The sequence below is a fragment of the Natrix helvetica genome (genome assembly GCF_964273705.1).
Source record: "Natrix helvetica genome assembly, chromosome: 1".
Taxonomy (NCBI): Eukaryota; Metazoa; Chordata; class Lepidosauria; order Squamata; family Natricidae; genus Natrix; species Natrix helvetica.
The window spans coordinates 370,884,600-370,903,712 of NC_138548.1; the positions used below are offsets into that span (position 1 = coordinate 370,884,600).

Genomic DNA, 19,113 nt, shown 5'->3' on the forward strand with positions numbered 1-19,113 from the left:
TGAATGTGTAGGCCAGGAACAGGCTCCAGCTGTTTGTCTGCCTCACTGATGTCTGACTCTGAAGGCATCTGATAACTGGCATACAGCTCTGGCTCCCTCTCTGCCTCCGACACAGAGCCCTCATCAGAGCCTTCCCCAGACTCCAGGACTGGCCCATGTTCCTCCCCAACCTCCTCACTGTCCAAATCTGCTGCCAGCTCTGCTGGCCACTGCTGGGCCACAATACTATAAAGCCTGGTTTCACCCAGTCTATATATGTACTTTTGGATATGAATGGATGATGGATGGACAGATATAAGAATGATAGATTAGACAGATGGATGGATAAGATAGATAGATGATAGATAGATAGGATAGACAGACCGAATATATCTATTCTATATGCTGCACAACACAAGGGATGTCTTAGGACCATTTGAAGGGGGATTTTATAATAGGATAGCACTCAGACTTATATACCCTCTCTAAACAGTTTACAGAGTCAGCATCTTGCCCCCAACAATCTAGGTCCTCATTTTACCCACTGGATGGAAGGCTGAGTCAACCTTGAGGGAATGTTTCTGGTTTTACTAACAATGTTTCCAGCCTGCCTGAACTTCAGTGGACTCTAGCTGGGGAACATCAAAGCAAACCAAAAAATGTCAATCACAATATAAACTATATTCATTTTATTTATTTTATTTTACTACATTTGTTTCATTTGTTTACTTATCAAAACAAAGTTGTTCAGATATAATCATGCATGCTTGTGTTTTTTGTGACTGTATCCTGAAGCTGTAGGGCCAATATTATTGAACTGTAAAAAAAAACCTACAAGGAAAACATTAAGCAAAAGTAAGCATAATTCTTGGGAGTGAGAAACCAAAATCAAAAAAACTTTACAATATAGATGATACATTTTGAGCTCTAACTTTGTAATAATAATAATAATAATTTGGAAGGGAATATCTATTTTGTTTTTATCAGCATCCTACAAATCTAAAGATGGCAGGTTGAGTTTCAAAATGGAAAACAAAAAAAAATGTTTTGTCATGAGGAATCTTAAATTATTATCTTAAAATACAAAAAAAAGGCAACCCCTATATTCTTACTTTACTTTTAATATAAGCTGTTCCTTTGTGTTGAGATCCGGCCGGAGGATAATAATATAGCACTTGGGGATGAAAATGCAACCCAACAACCCAGCACTGGAGGCCAAAATGGAGAAAACCTGAACAGCCACCATGAATTCCCCCTTGGTGCTCAGATAGGCGGGCACAAAGGAAATCCAGACACTACAGAAGACCAGCATGCTGAAGGTGATCAGCTTGGCTTCGTTGAAGGCTCCAGGCAGATTCCTGGCCAGGAAAGCCACTGTGAAACTAATGATAGCCAAGAAGCCCATGTAGCCCAGGGATCCATAAAACATGGCAACAGAGCCTTCATTGCATTGCAAGACAATCTCTCCAGACTGGGAGTGGAGGTCGGAATCAGGAAAGGGGGGAGAGACTCCTAACCAAATGGAACAAATGAGAATTTGAATCCCAGAACAAGAAAGAACAAGGGAGTTGGCTAGAGACTTCCCCAGCCACCTCCTCATGGTGTTGCCTGGCTTTGTGGCCAGGAAGGCCAACACTACTGTGATTGTCTTGGCTAAGACTGAGGAGACAGCAAGTGTGAAAACAATGCTGAAAAAGGTTTGACGGAGAAGACAAGTGACTTTCCTTGGCTGGCCAATGTAGAGGAAGGAGGTCAGGAAGGACAACAACAGGGAGATAAGAAGGATATAAGAGAGATCACGGTTGTTGGCTTTGACTATTGGCGTTTCCAAGTGTTTAGTAAAGATTGTTAACACAAGCACTGTAGCTAAAGACAAGATCAGGGCAATGGAAACCAGTATATTCCCAAGAAGTCCTTTATAGGATAGGAAAGTTATGATCTTGGGGATGCACTGATCTCGTTTCTCATTTGGATGCTGATCATCTGGACATTTGGTGCACCTTTTTGCATCTGCAAATAAGAGAGATGAAAGAAACATCATTATCTACCTCCAGCAGCCTTTTCTCCTTCTGTCTGTCTTGTCCACCTTTATCATCTCTTCCATGAATGCATCATCTGACAATTCCATCTATTTTTGTTGTTGTTTATATTTTCCCAACAATCAATTTCACTCACATTTGCCTTTACCTGAGAGTCTTATACATTTTAAAATATCCTTTTTCTTGTAACTCTACATGACTTTTCTCTTAATATAGAATAGAATAACAGAGTTGGAAGGGACCTTGGAGGTCTTCTAGTCCAACCCCCTGCCTAGGATGGAAACCCTACACCACTTCAGACACATGGTTGTCCAATCTCTTCTTAAAAACTTCCAGTGTTGGAGCATTCACAACTTCTGGAGGCAAGTTGTTCCACTGATTAATTGTTCTAATGGTCAGGAAATTTCTCCTTAGTTCTAAGTTGCTTCTCTCCTTGATTAGTTTCCACCCATTGCTTTTTGTCCTACCCTCAGGTGCTTTGGAGAATAGCTTGATTACCTCTTTGTGGCAGCCCCTGAGAGACTAGACATACTCAGTTGCAGCAACCATGTTTTACGTCTTATGTTTTAGCCCCCAGTCCCCTAATCATCTTTGTTGCTCTTCTCTGCACTTCTAGCATGTCAACATCTTTGTCCTTTTCGACTTGTAAACAAGTTTTTAAAACAAAGTCAGCATGGGGAATTTTGAAATATAGATCCTTTTTCATATAATGATCCTCTTTTCTCATCAGAAAAACTGATGATCAAAGGAAAAAGAGGGCCTGGCTGAATTGCATAGTCTTTCTCCCAGATTATTTCTTACAACTCACTTCATGAAACTCCTTCTCAAGGCAAGGAAACCAGTAAAAGAAAGACCCCAATTGAGAAATTAGAATCTCTGATTGCTTCTACTGGGGAAACTTTAGAGCCACCAACCTTCCTGAGTGGAAATGGTCCCTTCAGCACAAGGAATACAGTCGTAGCAGCAAGGGGGCTTCCCTTCCTGAGGCACCTTTACAAATCCTGGATGGCAGCTTTCCACGCACTTGGATTGAGGGAGGGACTAAACAAAAATAGAAGGAACATCAAATATATGTTAAAAGGCAATATGTAGGAAATAGGAGTTTATCCTTATTGCTTCTGCCGATAGCCACTGGGTGGCTCTTTCTAAGGTGACCTGGTGTTTGTTGAACACAGGTGAGCTATAGCACCATTTGCAGAGCCCCTGGGAGGAATTGTAGAGATGAAAATATGGTTTGCTGGGCAAAGAAGTATGAAACATTTGTAAATCCAGAGCAAGAATATTTTGAAGTGGCTCAGGCATACATCTCTCTAACTCACTGATACATCAAAAGGGGTGTATTCTCTTTTTGTTTTTACATTCAATTATCAATATATTCAATCACTTTTGTATCCCTTCCAGGGATTACATTATAACAACAATTGCAATAATGTTTCAACTCATTTTTGTGACCTGAGTCTTCTGAGTGTTGCATCCTCCCCCCTGTCTGCCGGCAGAGCCGCGGCCCCTCCCTCCTTCATATCTTGTGTACTGTGTTTCTTAGTAAAGGCCTTTGCCTCCACAACTGTGTTGATTCTAATTCTGCTGCCCTCCCAGAAAATCAGCATTCCTTCTGGCAATAGCCATCTAAACCAGATTCCATTATTATATAATTTCTTTGCTAAAGAGGAATATTTCTTCCTCTTATCTCTTACTTTCTTTGGAATCTGTTTAAGAATGGTTATTTCTTTGTCTTTATATTTTAGTGGTTCCACCCTTTGAGCTCCTAAGACCTCGTCTCTTGTAGTCTTTCTAAGAAATTTAACATGTATTTCCCTTGGCACGTTGTGTGTTCTAGCATATGCTGAGTTAACTCTATAGATCAAATCAATATCCCACCATAGCTGTTGTTTATCTCTTTTAATATATTCTGCTAAGATTGTGGTCATGATCTCCTTGAGATCTTCATTCTCTGTTTCTGGCAAGTTTTGAAATCTAAGAAAAAAAGACATTCTCTCAAATTCCACCTTTATCATATGATTTTCAAATTCTATATTCCCCTTCTGGATTGACTTAACCTCTTCCCTTAGCCCAGTCATGCCCTCCTCCAGCACACTTATTCTCTGTTTATTTTGTGTTGCTTGTTGTTGCGTTTCTCTGAGCTCATCAGTTAAATCTGCCAGTTGCTTTTTCAGTTCGTCCTGTCCCTTTATAATAGTTTGAAACATTTGCTCCACGGATAGTTCCTTTGAGCTCTCTTCAGTCACATTAGGTTATAAAAATGAAGCCAATGGTATCTTTTGGGTGACCGGGCTGGACGTAGAAGATGTTATTTATTTATTTATTTATTTATTTATTTATTTATTTACTGCGCTTCTAGACCGCCCCCTCTCCCAAAAGGGACTCGGGGCGGTGTACAGTCCATACAAAAATACAACATAATATAATTAAATAGCTGAACAATTAAAATTGTTAAATAGGTAGAGTTGGGACCGAAGACGGCTTGCCAGGCGGTAATTTTTTAGGACCCATATCAAGTTCAGAGATAGCTATAAATATGCACAACGAAATGGTGTCTGTGGAAAGACACAACTGGGAAAAGTCAAAAGGCAAGCAAATCCAGAGAATGTCACCGCCACTCATCACTGCCTCTCTGTGCCCCACTTTCAGTCTCTGTGTGTCCCAATTTCAGCCCATTCCAGGCAGCAGGGGATTGCCACTGCTGCCAATGGCAATCTCTGCCGCCTGGAATGGGCTGAAAACAGGACACACAGAGGTAGAGAAGTAGAGAAGGAAACAAGAGGATCAGCCATACTGGACTTAATTCTCACTAACAGAGAGGAAAGGATAGAAGGTGTTGAAGCCATAGGAACCCTGGGGGCAAGTGACCATGCAATATTGGAATTCAACATTATCCAAACACAAGTAGTAGAACAAAGTCAAACTAGAGTCTTGGACTTTAAGAAAGCTAATTTCAATAAACTTAGAGAGAGCTTGGGAAAAATTCCATGGATGAGAATCCTCGAGGGGAAAACAACTCAAGAAGCTTGGGAAATTTTGAAAAATGAGATTACAAAAGCCCAGTCTAACACAATACCAATGAAGAAGAAAAATAACAGCTCCCAAAAGAAACCAGCATGGCTGCATAAACAACTATCTGACAAACTGAAAGAGAAAAAAAGTAAGTATAAAAAGTGGAAGGAGGGGGACATAACTAAGGCAGAATATCAGCAAATAGCCCGAGCCTGTAAAGATGAAGTGAGGAAAGCTAAGGCTCACAATGAAGAAAGGCTTGCCACAAAAGTAAAAATTAACAAAAAAAGCTTCTTCCAACATGTTAAAAACAAGAAAAAAGTTAAGGAAACAATTGGTCCATTGCTAGGAGAAAGTGGCAAGAAGGTGACAAGCAACAGGGAGAAAGCAGAACTATTTAACTCATGTTTTGCATCTGTCTTTACACAAAGGGATAAAACAGTCCAACCTATCAAAAGCAGCACCACAAAATTAGGAACACAAATTGAAATAGGGAAGAAAATGGTAAGTGAGCACCTGTCTACCCTAGACGAGTTCAAATCACCAGGACCGGATGGATTACACCCCAGAGTTCTGAAGGAACTAGCAGACGAGATCTCAGAACCACTGAATTATATCTTTCAGAGATCCTGGAACACCGGGGAACTACCAGAGGACTGGAAAAGAGCTGATGTGGTTCCCATCTTCAAAAAAGGGAAAAAATTAGATCCAGGAAACTACAGACCTATCAGCCTAACCTCAATACCAGGAAAGATTCTGGAAAAAATAATCAAGCAACGAATTTGCGAACACCTAGAAGCAAACAAAGTAATAGCCAAAAGCCAACAAGGATTTGTCAAAAACAGATCATGCCAGACTAATCTTATTGCATTCTTTGATAATGTGACAAAATTAGTGGACCAGAGGAATGCCGTTGATATAGTTTACTTGGACTTCAGTAAGGCTTTTGATAAGGTAGACCATAACCTACTACTAGATAAAGTAGAAGAATGTGGGTTAGACAGCATCACCACCAGATGGATTCGTAACTGGCTGACCAACCGCACTCAACGTGTAGTTCTCAATGGAACTGCATCTACATGGAGGGAAGTATGCAGTGGAGTACCCCAAGGCTCTGTTTTAGGCCCAGTACTCTTCAACATCTTCATCAATGATTTGGATGAGGGAATAAATGGGGAACTCATCAAATTTGCAGATGATACCAAGCTGGCAGGAATAGCCAACACTCCAGAAGACAGGCTTAAAATACAGAAGGATCTTGACAAACTTGAACATTGGGCACTATCTAATAAAATGAAATTCAATGGTGAAAAGAGTAAGGTTCTACATTTAGGCAACAAAAACGGAAGGCACAGGTACAGTATAGGTGATACCTTGCTCAGTAGTAGTAACTGTGAAAGGGATCTTGGAGTCCTAGTGGACAACCATTTAAATATGAGCCAGCAGTGTGCAGCAGCTGCCAAAAAAGCCAACACAGTTCTAGGCTGCATCAACAGAGGGATAGAATCAAGATCACGTGAAGTGTTAATACCACTTTATAATGCCTTGGTAAGGCCACACTTGGAATACTGCATTCAGTTCTGGTTGCCACGATGTAAAAAAGATGTGGAGACTCTAGAAAGAGTGCAGAGAAGAGCAACAAAGATGATTAGGGGACGGGAGACTAAAACATATGAAGAACGGTTGCAGGAACTGGGTATGTTTAGCTTAAGAGAAAGAAGGACTAGGGGAGACATGATAGCATTGTTCCAATATCTCAGAGGTTGCCACAAAGAAGAGGGAGTCAAACTATTCTCCAAAGCACCTGAGGGTAGAACAAGAAGCAATGGGTGGAAACTAATCAAGGAGAGAAGCAACTTAGAACTGAGGAGAAATTTCCTGACAGTGAGAACAATTAATCAGTGGAACAGCTTGCCTCCAGAAGTTGTGAATGCCCCAACACTGGAAGTCTTTAAGAAGATGTTGGATAGATATTTGTCTGAAACGGTATAAGGTTTCCTGCCTAGGCAGGGGGTTGGACTAGAAGACCTCCAAGGTCCCTTCCAACTCTACTATTGTATTGTATTATTGAGGCCGAAAACAGGGCACATGGAGGCCAAAAATGGGGCGCGCAGAGGCAGCCATGGGTGGTGCCGACGATCCCCGCAGCCAGAAACAACTGATTGCTGGTATTTCGGGAGGCCAATTCAACTGCCAGTCAGCTGCTTGTGCTAAATCAGGCTGTGCTGAAGCTGACTAGGCTGTTTGCTGCAAGGAGGCAAATTGCTGGGAGGCAGAGGCAGATTTTTTTTTCTTGTTTTCCTCCCTAAAAGCTAGGTGTGTCTTATAGTCTGGAGAGTCTTATACTCCAAAAAATGCAGTATTCATTGAAGTCTGTGTTTGTCTTGATTGGTTGCAGGATCAAACCAGACAGTTATAGAGGTGCAGATGACAGACTCAATAATTCCTCTTATCAGAGTGCATTTCACCAAGGCTGCCCTAGGCAGCGCTATCTTGAATTATGTTCAACTTTACCTGGACATTAACACTTTGCAATGCACTTTGAAGAGGAAGTCCCTGAGGTTGGTGCAGAAGGAGTTGGTACATTGCAATGACTCTCTGACTAATTAATTTGTTCTGGCTGATGAAGCTGTTTGGAAAAGTAGTGAAATGTCTCGACTAACAAGTAAAATATGAGGGTTGCCATGACTCAACCTTCAGACAACTGGGGAAGAAAGATTTTCTTCACCTGGTTGAGCCATTTGGGGGGCAACATTGCATCCTGGTCAATAGTAAATATGGCATCTTCTGATTGCTGTTTTGTTAAGCTCCCAAATTTTGACCGGACAACTGACATATTGGGAAACTGGAATGAACTCATGATGTCAAAATCAGCAGCCAGGTCTCCATTTTCATCCAGATATAATCCATCCAAAGAGGTATTGTGAAGCTGGAAAATGTTTTTCAGGAAACGATGAAACTAAAATAATAGAAAGGAGGGAAGGAAAAAAGGACAGGTATTCTGAACACAGTTCTGCACTTCCAGAATTCCACATCTAAGTTTACCCATAGAGTTTATCATTTCTCTATGTATCATGGGTGCAATTAATTAGAAAAAAGTAAGGTTCTACATTTACACACACAAAAAAACCAAATGCACAGGTACAGTATATGTAGGTACTGTATATGTGGTACCTCGCTCAATAGTAGTAACTGTGAGAAGGATTTTGGAGTCCTAGTGGACAACCATTTAAATATAAGCCAGCAGTGTTCAGAAGCTGCCAAAAAAGCCAGCACAGTCCTAGGCTGCATAAACAGAGGGATATAATCAAGATCACGTGAAGTGTTAATACCACTTTATAATGCTTTGGTAAGGCCACACTTGGAATACTGCATTCAGTTTTCCTAGCCATGATGTAAAAAAGATGTGAAGACTCTAGAAAGAGTGCAGAGAAGAGCAACAAAGAGGATTAGGGGACTGGAGGCTAAAACATATGAAGAACGGTTGCAGGAACTGGGTATGTCTAGTTTAAGAGAAAGAAGGACTAGGGGAGACATGATAGCAGTGTTCCAATATCTCAGGGGTTGCCACAAAGAAGAGGGAGTCAAACTATTCTCCAAGGCACCTGAGGGTAGAACAAGAAGCAATGGGTGGAAACTAATCAAGGAGAGAAGCAACCTAGAACTAAGGAGACATTTCTTGACAGTTAGAACAATTAATCAGTGGAACAGCTTGCCTCCAGAAGTTGTAAATGCTCCAACACTGGAAGTTTTTTTAGAAGATATTGGATAACCATTTGTCTGAAGTGGTGTAGGGTTTCCTGCCTAGGCAGAGACCTCCAAGGTCCCTTCCAACTCTGTTATTTTGTAACCTATTCTGCCTTCTCTAGCTTATTTAAAATTGTTATTTGAAAGTTCAGTTGAACACAGCCCGGATAAACAGTGGTCAGTATTTGTAGGACCATCTAGTTTTCATTATTGCATGTCAAAAATTGTGATGAAGGTGGGAGACCTGAACATCTATTTAGGGGGGAAAGAATGGTCAAACATGGCCCTCTCAGGAAATGCTCCATTAGCTTGTTGATTACTTTCTTCTTCAGAAAAATAAACGAGGTTCATTTAGTTGATAATAATCCATAGAGAAATAGAAAGAGAGAGTCACAGAAATACTGGGGGGAAAGTGACCTTATTTTAGAGTTCTTATCTTTAGGTACTAACAGCAACTAATCACTTACCTTGGAGTTCAAAACAGCAAATGCTAATAAAGTCCATGGCACTGGCAAGAAATGCTTATAAGGGGGGGGGGGGAAGCCTTTACATTATAAAGCACAAGTCTGCATTAATAAATCGAAAGATCTTTATAATGTACATTGAATTCATTCTAAACCTGAATGAATTCAAGTTTATATCTTGGATTACAGCAAATTCTAATAAAATCCATGGCACTGGCAAGAAATGCTTATAAGGGGGAAAAACCTTTACATTATAAAGCACAAGTCTGCATTAATAAATCGAAAGATCTTTATAATGTACATTGAATTCATTCTAAACCTAAATGAATTCAAGTTTATATCTTGGATTACAGCAAATTCTAATAAAATCCATGGCACTGGCAAGAAATGCTTATAAGGGGGAAAAACCTTTACACTATAAAGCACAAGTTTGCATTAATAAATCGAAAGATCTTTATAATGTACATTGAATTCATTCTAAACCTGAATGAATTCAAGTTTATATCTTGGATTACAGGGTAAAGGATTTCAACTTGGAACAAAGCTCCATAAAGCTAAATTACTAGGGAAAAAAGCTGCAGATGGTTGACGTGATCATGTTAAAAAGTATATCATAAAAAAGATGCTATTAAATGAAAATCACATACAATAAGGCAAAGAATAGAGGAGGAGAGAAAAAACTAACTTTCTATGTTAAATGTCTGGAGATTCTCAGCCATCCGGGTCACGGTTGTCCCAAAGGTGCTTTTTCAAGGGGCAACTGGACTTTCTGGTTTTTCTCTGAAGACATTTCACTTTTGCAAATTCAACAGTTCCAAGAAGGCTCCACACCCCTTTGCACCACTCAGGTGACCCTGATGACACAGATAAACCTCCAGGTGACTTTTGCAACCTGCTAAAAGAATGGAAATGTCCAGCTGTCTGCAAGGAGTATAAATCCTTCCATTCCCCATCATCCAGTCAGAGCTGAAGAAGCTTCTCGGATGAGAAGCGAAACATCTTTAGAGAAAAATCAGAAAGTCCTATTGCCTCTTGAAAAAAGCACCTTTGGGATTTCTATATTAAAACTAATGAAGATCCGAAAAATAAAAGGGGATGGAAAATCAAAAGTAGATGGAATGAGAGGTTACTATGGATAAGTGGATACAGGTAGCTGTAGAGTCGGGGAAACTAAATTGCTGAATAAAGTAATGAACTTCATCACTAATTCTAGTTAAAAAAATGGAATTTTTTTTTGGCAAAAATGGGATTATGCCAAGGGAATACCTGCCATGGCTGCAATTCCTGAACCGGCAATTGATCTTTTTCATCCTTCACTTTCCTCTTGGATCTGGATGAATACGCAGCATTTAAGGCCCTGGCCACAGTCCAGATAGAGCGATGGATGATGTAGTTGTCGAGAGACAGGATTTCTTCGATCTTCTCATGGGGCAGAGCTTCCGGGTCCTCTTTCTCTGAGCATCTGCTCCAGCCTTTCATGGACAAGCCATGCTTAGTATATGAACATTGAAATATTTTGTTTATAAAGTTTAGAGTAAAATAATAAAGAGATTCAAAATCATCAGATTTGGCATTTCTGCCAGTCTGGATCAAAAAGGAAATGTAGCCATAAATGACTGGAATAATCTGTGAATGATACTGCAACTCCAAAGTAAAATCCCACAAAGCTGTAGTGATCCAGACCTTTCCAATTCTGTTTTTTAAGTAGTTTTCAATTATATCTTGTATAATTATTATTGCCATCATGAAGGAATTGAACTCGGCAAAGTAAACAAAGACATTGACTTGTGTCCACTTGGAGAATTGGAAGACATCAATCATTACATGATACGTAGTCACAGGAACGATTTGGGATAAAACAATGCAAATGCCATTCCTGACAAGCAGAGGAGTCAAACTTCTCATGAACCTTTCTCCACCATCCGTGTCTGGTGCTACCAGACCAACCAACGTCCACCTGAAAAGCTGTAGGAGCTTAATAATTGCGGAGTACTGAAAGCCTTCTTTGGGGACCATTTGGTAGGAAAAAGGGAAGTTGGATTTCTCATTCAGAGCCTGTGAAACAGAAATATAACTGATCTGAAAAAGAAAAGAAGTGTTGAGTCAAATCCAAGTCAAGATATTAGCAACTGAAATCTATGATAAAAAAATCCTGGTCCTTATAAGGTAGAGGAAGACACTTCAATGTATTGTTGAGGACAATATTCATATGACAGTTTTCCTGATTGGTATGTTCCTAAATTGCATCCTGTTCCTCTTAGCCTTGAGTTTAAGATGTTTCTTTTATAAAGAAACTCAGATTTACCCAGGTATTAGAGATCTGGATCAGTGGTGGGATTCAAACTTTTTTACTACCAGTTCTGTGGGCGTGGCTTGGTGGCCGTGGTTTGGTGGGCATGGCAGGGGAAGGATACTGCAAAATCTCCATTCCTTCCCCACCCCACTAACCTGTTTTCCAGCTCCATTCTCCTGTGCAGGGCAACAGAAGAAGACCCAGCCAATCAGCTGGGACTCGGGAGGCAGCAAATGGATGGGGGTGGAGCCAGTCAGAGGTTGCTTTTGCCGGTTCTCCAAACTACTCAAAATTTCTGCTACCTGCTACCGGTCCTCCAGAACTGATCAGAACTGGCTGAATACCACTTCTGATCTGGATGTTTTAGGTATTTGACCTGTGTGAGAATTGAAACCAGCTCCAATTGCGTTAGACCAACGGTTACAATGATGAAAAGCTACCATTAATTTTCATGGAAAAATCAAAGTAGAAGTTGTGTCCCCCAACACATGCACACACCTGTGGAATTTTATAAATGCCCAATGTATTTGACATCTGGATGGAGATATCATCTTTGGATCCATCAAAAACTACCAAGGGCCCATTATGGCTTCCACATCTGTAGTTTGGAATATTTGCCGCTCCACTGGAAAGCAAACCCAGCAAAGCATCCAAAGTCAGGATTGCGTTGAAATGGTTGTCATGGAGGTTGTAGCCCAGGGAGATGTTGGGTAGGAGCTGGAGATCTCGGTTGATCTCCTGGATTGCAAAAGGAAAGGAGAGAATTTTCCAAGTCATCAGGGTTCCCTTCCTGAAAATATATACATTTCAAACCATCGTTAATGAAAATAATTCATTTTTATGTAACTTCACAATGGTTTCTGTTTAAATCTAAAATGAATTAACAGCCAATATATTAAAAAGATGTCTGCATATAGTAAATGGTCAGTGTTACGTTTTAATGTCATTAGCATAATCATTTGTCCTTTTTGGAATAACTCTATGGATAGGAAATTTGAAGTTAAGTAAAATAGTGAAAAGACCAAAAATTTAGATGCATTAGTATGCATTACAAAATGGGGGGGGGGGCTCCAAATGGCACTGTAAAAAGCCTTTTTTAAAGTCAGCAAAGATATAATGGTTTATCTAAAATTAATGCTTTGAACATCGTTTTGTCAGAGATATTTTGGATGTTGTGTTTAAAACAGAGAAGACCGTTCTTTTGTTCAGCCCTTGAAATCTCCGTCAAGCATCCTTGTAATTGGCCCAGGAATTGTAAGACCAAATTGATGTAAACCTCATTGGTGTTATCTACACATTCTTTGAGCAGTTTAATACTTCAAGACTTCCAAGGCAAGGTGAAAAAAAATTAACCTTTTTACCAATGACGATCCATAATTTGCTGAGATGCTGAGACTTCTCTTCCAGAGACAGAAGTCACCAACTCCTGAGCTGTGAAATAGCTCCTGTGTTTCGAAAGCTAGCCCAGCAGCTATACTTCCTGCTCCTTTGAAATGTCCACCCCTTGCTCCTAATCTTGAAAAACTGGTTTCCATATATTGGGAAGCAGCTATCCCATGTCTCCATCATCTTCTCTTTTCCAGCACAAAGGGAACACTTTCAAGAATTCTGTTTTCATATTAACACTTACCATTAAATAATTAATCATAAAGAGTGCAGGGGGGAGGGAAGAGATGCTATCTCAGTTAAGATCTTTATGTCCAGATATTTGGCAAGTAAATGAGTGTTTTTTCCACTTTATTGAATGGAAAGATGATTTTACATTTGAGAAGATGCACAGGGAATGCAGAAAGTCGTTTAGCGGATGATATCTTTGCACTGGTGCACCGCAAAGAGAAACCAAATGGGGAAACCTGATCTAAAGAGAAGTGCTGATATTGGACTCAAAAGATAGAATAGAATAGAAAAATAGAAAAGAATAGAATTTCTTTATTGGCCACATGTGATTGGATATTCAAGGAATTTGTCTTTGTTGCATATGCTCTCTGTGTACATAAAAAGACAAGATACATTCATCAAGAATCATAAGGTACAGCACTTAGTGATAGTCATAGGGTACAAATAAGCTATCAGGAAACAATATCAATATAAATCGTAAGGATAGTTACAGTGCTGCAGTCATAAGTGGGAGGAGATGGGTGATGGGAACGATGAAAAGACTAATAGTAATAGTAATGCAGCCTTAGTGAATGGTGTGACAGTGGTGAGGGAATGATTTGTTTAGCAGAGTGATGGCATTCGGGGAAAAATGTTCTTGTGTCTAGTTGTCTTCGTGTGCAGTGCTCCATAGTGTTGTTTTGAGGGTAGGAGTTGAAACAATTTATGTTCAGGGTGTGAGGGGTCTGTAGATATTTTCATGGCCCTCTTTTTGACTCGCGCAGTGTACAGGTCCTCAATGGAAGGCAGGTTGGCAGTCATAGTTTTTTCTGCAGTTCTGATTATCCTCTGAAGTCCGTGACTGTCTTGTTGGGTTGCGGAAACAAACCAGACAGTTATAGAGGTGCAGATGAGAGACTCAATGATTCCTCTGTAGAACTGTATCATCAGCTCCCTGGGCAGTTTGAGCTTCCTGAGTTGATGCAGAAAGAACATTCTTTGTTGTGCTTTTTTGATGATGTTTTTGATGTTAGGTGTCTATTTTAGGTCTTGAGATAGGATAGAACCTAGAAATTTGAAGATCTCTACTGTTGATACTGTGTTGTCTAATACACTATTGTAAGAGGTGGTAGTATGGGAAGGTTTCTCCTAAAGTTTACCACCATTTCTATGATTTTGAGTATGTTCAGTTCCAGATTGTTCCAGTCACACCATGAGGCTAGTTGTTCAACGTCCCGTCTGTATGTTGTTTCATTGTTGTCATTGCCCCCTAAATTGCTGTCAAGAGGGATTATCTGGCTGCATATTTATCACTGTTCTGTCTAAAGGAGTGTTGCAATCATGTTTGTGAATTCTACACACCCACCCACCCCATCTTTCTTCAACACAAGAAGATGGCAATAGATGAAAGATGACTGTGAAATAGTGCAGTCACATACCTAGAAGTCTGGAAATTAGCAATGACCAGCAGAGAAGCAGTTTCATTGTACCTACCCAAACACCTTTGCAGAGGGGCTTCTGCTGAAATCGTAAGGGAGGAAGGATGTTCTAGTTGCGCCAATGACCCCACCCAGAAGAAGGCCTCCTGGCTTGTAATAATTTAGTGGGTCAGCTTCATTCCTCTTCAGGTTCAGAGGGCATTTCAAACCAAGCTTCCCATTAACTGCATGAGGAAGCAGCATGAGAAGGAGAAGCAGGAAAACCATTTGTCTGCCTGAGCCAATCTCCTGCCTTGTAGCTTCTCTTTTTCTCAGATAAAATCTGAAAGAAGGGGGAAAAAAGCTTCCTTGAAATGCATTGCATTAAAGGGGGATAAAGGGAAATCCTTAGCATTGTCCCAGTTGTTTGCTGAGATTGTAGATCTTGAGCTCATCAACATATTATCATATAAGATGTCATTTCTTTTTTTTCCCCTGCAGGTTGATGTTTATGTCCAAAATTTTCTTTGGAGACCATCCCTAGAGATGTGACATGAGGGAATGAGAAAATCACTGTGATTTTGTTGATGTGAAGAACAAAGAGCTCTGTAGGGCTCCATCTGGTTTTGGAAGTCCCAAATAGGGTTTCAAAGTTGAAGTGAATGTGATAGGAGGATGTGGCCAATCCAGAGGTGGCATTCAGCAGAATACCAGTTCTGGAGAACCAGTAATGGACATTTTGAGTAGTTTTCAGAACTGGCAAATACCACCACTGGCTGGCCCCGCCCATCTATTCTCCGCCTCCTGAGTCCCAGCTGATCGGGAGGGAATGGTGATTTTGCAGTAACCTTCCCCTGCCATGCCCACCGAGCTATGTCACTCCCACCAAGCCACACCCACAGAACCAGTAGTAAAAAATTGTGAATCCCACCAGTGGGCCAATCCATAGAATTACAGAATGGATTGATCAGAAGGGATATTGCAGGGCATCTAGTCTGACTGTTCAGAATTCATTGGAAAACCTCCCTTTCCCATCATTGTTCTAGGCAGAGACTTCCACGGTTAAGAAAACTTTCAGACAGGAAATATCTTCTAATATTTAGCATGAATCTCCATTTTAATTACATCTTTTTGGTTCTTATTTTGCTCTGGGAGCCCTCAATGTTTTCCTTTCTTTGTAGTGTGAACATGACAAGAAATATTTTTATTGCATTTGAGATAGTTCAACAACCCAATTCTATGGGTTAAAGCCCACCAGTGACGTGCAGTCAGGGGAGGCAGGAGAGGCACAGCCTCACCACTGTCATCATGAAAAGAAAAAAAATGTAAAAGGAAAAAGCTGAGGTCAGTCTGAGATAGTTGCTGCCTCACCGTGGATGACTCTGCTTAACTGTTTAAAAAAGCCTCTAAAAAAGCACCCTCTACTATGAGGCAGGAGAACTGCATGCCTCATCTAGTCTGACTTTAGGCGTTTTATGATCACTCGAGCAGAGTTAAGCAAGGGTTAAAAGCCTAAAAATTCCTGACGTAGGTGAGGTATGCAGTTCTCCTGCCTCATAGTAGAGGGCGCTCGTTTGGGCGGGGCTTCTTCAGAGGACCCGAGGCAAGAGCAGAGTTGAAATCCTCTCTGAAACAGCTGGAAAAGGTACGTGTGGGTCGGAAGGAGGGGGAGGAATTCAAACTTCATCCTCCTGATGCGGGGCTTTGGGCAAAGGCTGGAGGGAAGGGTTAGGGTTTGATTGCAGGCAGAGCCACGTTGCCTTTTCAAACCTGTAATCAGTGAAGCTGGGCTGGATCCTTTCGGAGCTGGGGGAAAGTGTGTGTAGTCCAATCCAACTTCTCTCTCTGTGTGTGTATGTGTGTGTGTGTGTTTAAGAGAGGGGGGAGGGAGGGAGAGAGGGAGGAAGGAGGAGAAGGGAGAAGAAAAAGAAAAAGAAAGAAGGAAAATTCTTTCGCAAAGGAGAAAAACAAATGCTGTCACTTTAAATCGGAACTGAGCATGCCTGGCTGTGGAATTCTGGGAGTTGAAGTCCACAATTTTTAAAAAATTGAAACCCACCACTGGGTCAATGCCTCACCAGCCATAAACCTCACCGCACGTCACTGCCATGGCCTTTGACCTGCTCATGTCAACATGTTTTAGAAGGCATTTTTAAACTTGACTTTAAAAAATATTTTCTTTTAATACGTATAATTCTTAGGGAGTTACAAGAAATAGTCTGGTAATTTAAATAGGGAGCAGTACATTAAAAACAGCAGATCAATCAATCAAGAATTGGAAATAGAAGAGAAATGGCATTTCTTTTTCTCTATCTTATTTATTGGTGAACCTCTTGCATTTTTTCTTGGTGTCTGCAGAAAAGAACTCCTTTTTGAAAAAGTTTTTTTATTTTTATTTTCAAACATGTAGCATCAATTATACCATTACACCTTAACAATCATTATTTTGTATTATCCAGTATTTTACCAATTTCTCTTGCCATCAATCCACAACAACTGTCGTTTCCTCTTCTGCTTTCTATACACCATATTATACCCTATGTCACCTCCGCCCTCTCTCCTCTCTCTCCTCCCCCACCTCCTTTCTTCCCTCTATCATCTTTCTCTTCTCTACTTCCCCTTCCTCTCTCCTCTTTCCATTCCTTCTCTCTCTCCTCCTCTTTCTCTCCCTTCTGTTTCCCTCTCTCCTATCCCCACTCTTCCTCCTTTCTTCTCCCTTTCTCCTCTCCACTCTCTCTGCTTAGTTTGCATGGTGTATTTCAGCGTCCAAGCAAGTTTCATTCAATATTGATGGTATTAATAATTGTGCAGGTCTTCTCCATGTTGGCTTCCAGTGCTAGCCTCTTGCTATTAATTTTTCTCCCCAAAGCTTATATTATTTTCCTAAGACCAGATCTGAATACAAAAGAACATATGATGTTAAAATAAAACAGTAAATTGAGTTTGAACTGGATATGTTTAGCTTAAGAGAAAGAAGGACTAGGGGAGACATGATAGCATTTTTCCAATATCTCAGGGGTTTCCACAAAGAAGAGGGAGTCAAACTGTTCTCCAAGGAACATGAGGGTAGAACAAGAAGCAATGGGTGGAAACTAATCAAGGAGAGAAGCAACTTAGAACTGAGGAGAAATTTCCTGACAGTGAGGACAATTAATCAGTGGAACAGCTTGCCTCCAGAAGTTGTGAATGCCCCAACACTGGAAGTCTTTAAGAAGATGTTGGATAGCTATTTGTCTGAAATGGTATAGGGATTCCTGCCTAGGCAGGGGGTTGGACTAGAAGACCTCCAAGGTACCTTCCAACTCTACTATTTCATTGCATTGTATTAAGTTCTATGTCTATGTCAGTTAATGCACCAAATGAGGTTTGATACTTTAATGTTTTTTTAATTAAATAAAAAATGAGTCATTTCTTTAGGTTGATAGAAATGAACTCCCAGTTATAACAGTCTTTTTGCTGTTCAGTGTATGGGAAAGCATGTGGGGAAGGGGTGGGTTCCAGCAGCTGCTACTACTGGTTCGCTCAGGGTCACTTTGCATGTGCATGCATTGGGCAGATGCACAGTAAAACAAAAATTTATCTCCACATGCGCAAAAGCCAAAAAGAAGATAGGAGAACTGGTTTAATAATAAAATAATAATAATAATAAATTTAAATTTATTAGCCGCTCCCTTTCCAGACAGGACTCGGGGCGGCGTACAATGGAGTATAAAACATAAAACATGTATACAAACACATAAACCTACATATATACAGGACATAACATGCACGGAGGAGGTAACAAATTACATCACATTGGACAATTAAAAGTCACCATTAAAATACCCCAATTGTAAAAACACAATTTAAAATTTAAAAAATTTAAAAGAACTGTCAGGAGGAATAAGAAAAATTTACGGTTGAGCCAGGCCAGATAATTGAAAGAGGTGGGTCTTCAACTGTACACGGAAGGAGCGGAGATCGGAAGTAGTCCTGATGTCACGGGGGAGGTCATTCCATAGGGCTGGGCCCATCACAGAGAAGGCTCTGCTCCTGGGTGTCGCCCCCCGACACTGTTTGGTGGACGGCACCCGAAGAAGTCCCTCTTTGTGTGAGCGGATTGGTCGTAGGGATGTATGGGGCAGGATGCGATCCTGCATGTAACTAGGTCCTGTGCCATGAAGCGCTTTAAAGATCATAATCAAAACCTTGAAACGCACTCGATAGACTACAGGAAGCCAGTGCAGCTCGCGCAGGAGAGGTGTTACAGGGGAGTATCTCGTCCTCCCCATAATCACCCACGCGGCCGCGTTCTGGACCAACTGCAGTCTCCGAGTGCATCTCAAGGGAAGCCCCATGTAGAGAGCATTGCAGTAGTCCAGGCGAGACGTCACTAGCGCCTGGGTGACTGTGCGTAGGGCATCCCGGTCCAATAAGGGGCGCAATTGGCGCATCAGGCAAACCTGATGGAACGCCCCCCTTGCCACGGCTGTTACATGGTCATCCATGGACAGCCGGGCATCTAGGAGGACGCCCAAATTGTGCACCTGTTCCATGGGGGCCAGTTGCACGCCCCCAATGGCCAG

At 41.0% G+C, this 19,113-nt stretch overlaps 2 protein-coding genes across 2 annotated transcripts in view; one reads left to right on the forward strand and one right to left on the reverse strand.

Moving 5' to 3' along the window:
- LOC309384593 (vomeronasal type-2 receptor 26-like) overlaps positions 1–19,113 on the forward strand; it is a gene marked incomplete at both ends in the record, with an annotated part of 99,308 nt that overhangs the window by 45,763 nt on the left and 34,432 nt on the right. The gene's annotated exons all lie outside the window — the stretch shown is intronic.
- Positions 1,088–10,720, reverse strand: LOC309384594 (vomeronasal type-2 receptor 26-like; the record flags this gene model as incomplete). The annotated part of the gene is made up of 4 exons (XM_081938295.1): positions 1,088–1,989; positions 2,933–3,059; positions 7,759–7,989; positions 10,508–10,720. The coding sequence occupies 4 exons, from the start codon at positions 10,718–10,720 to the stop codon at positions 1,088–1,090; spliced, it is 1,473 nt and encodes a 490-aa protein (XP_081794421.1).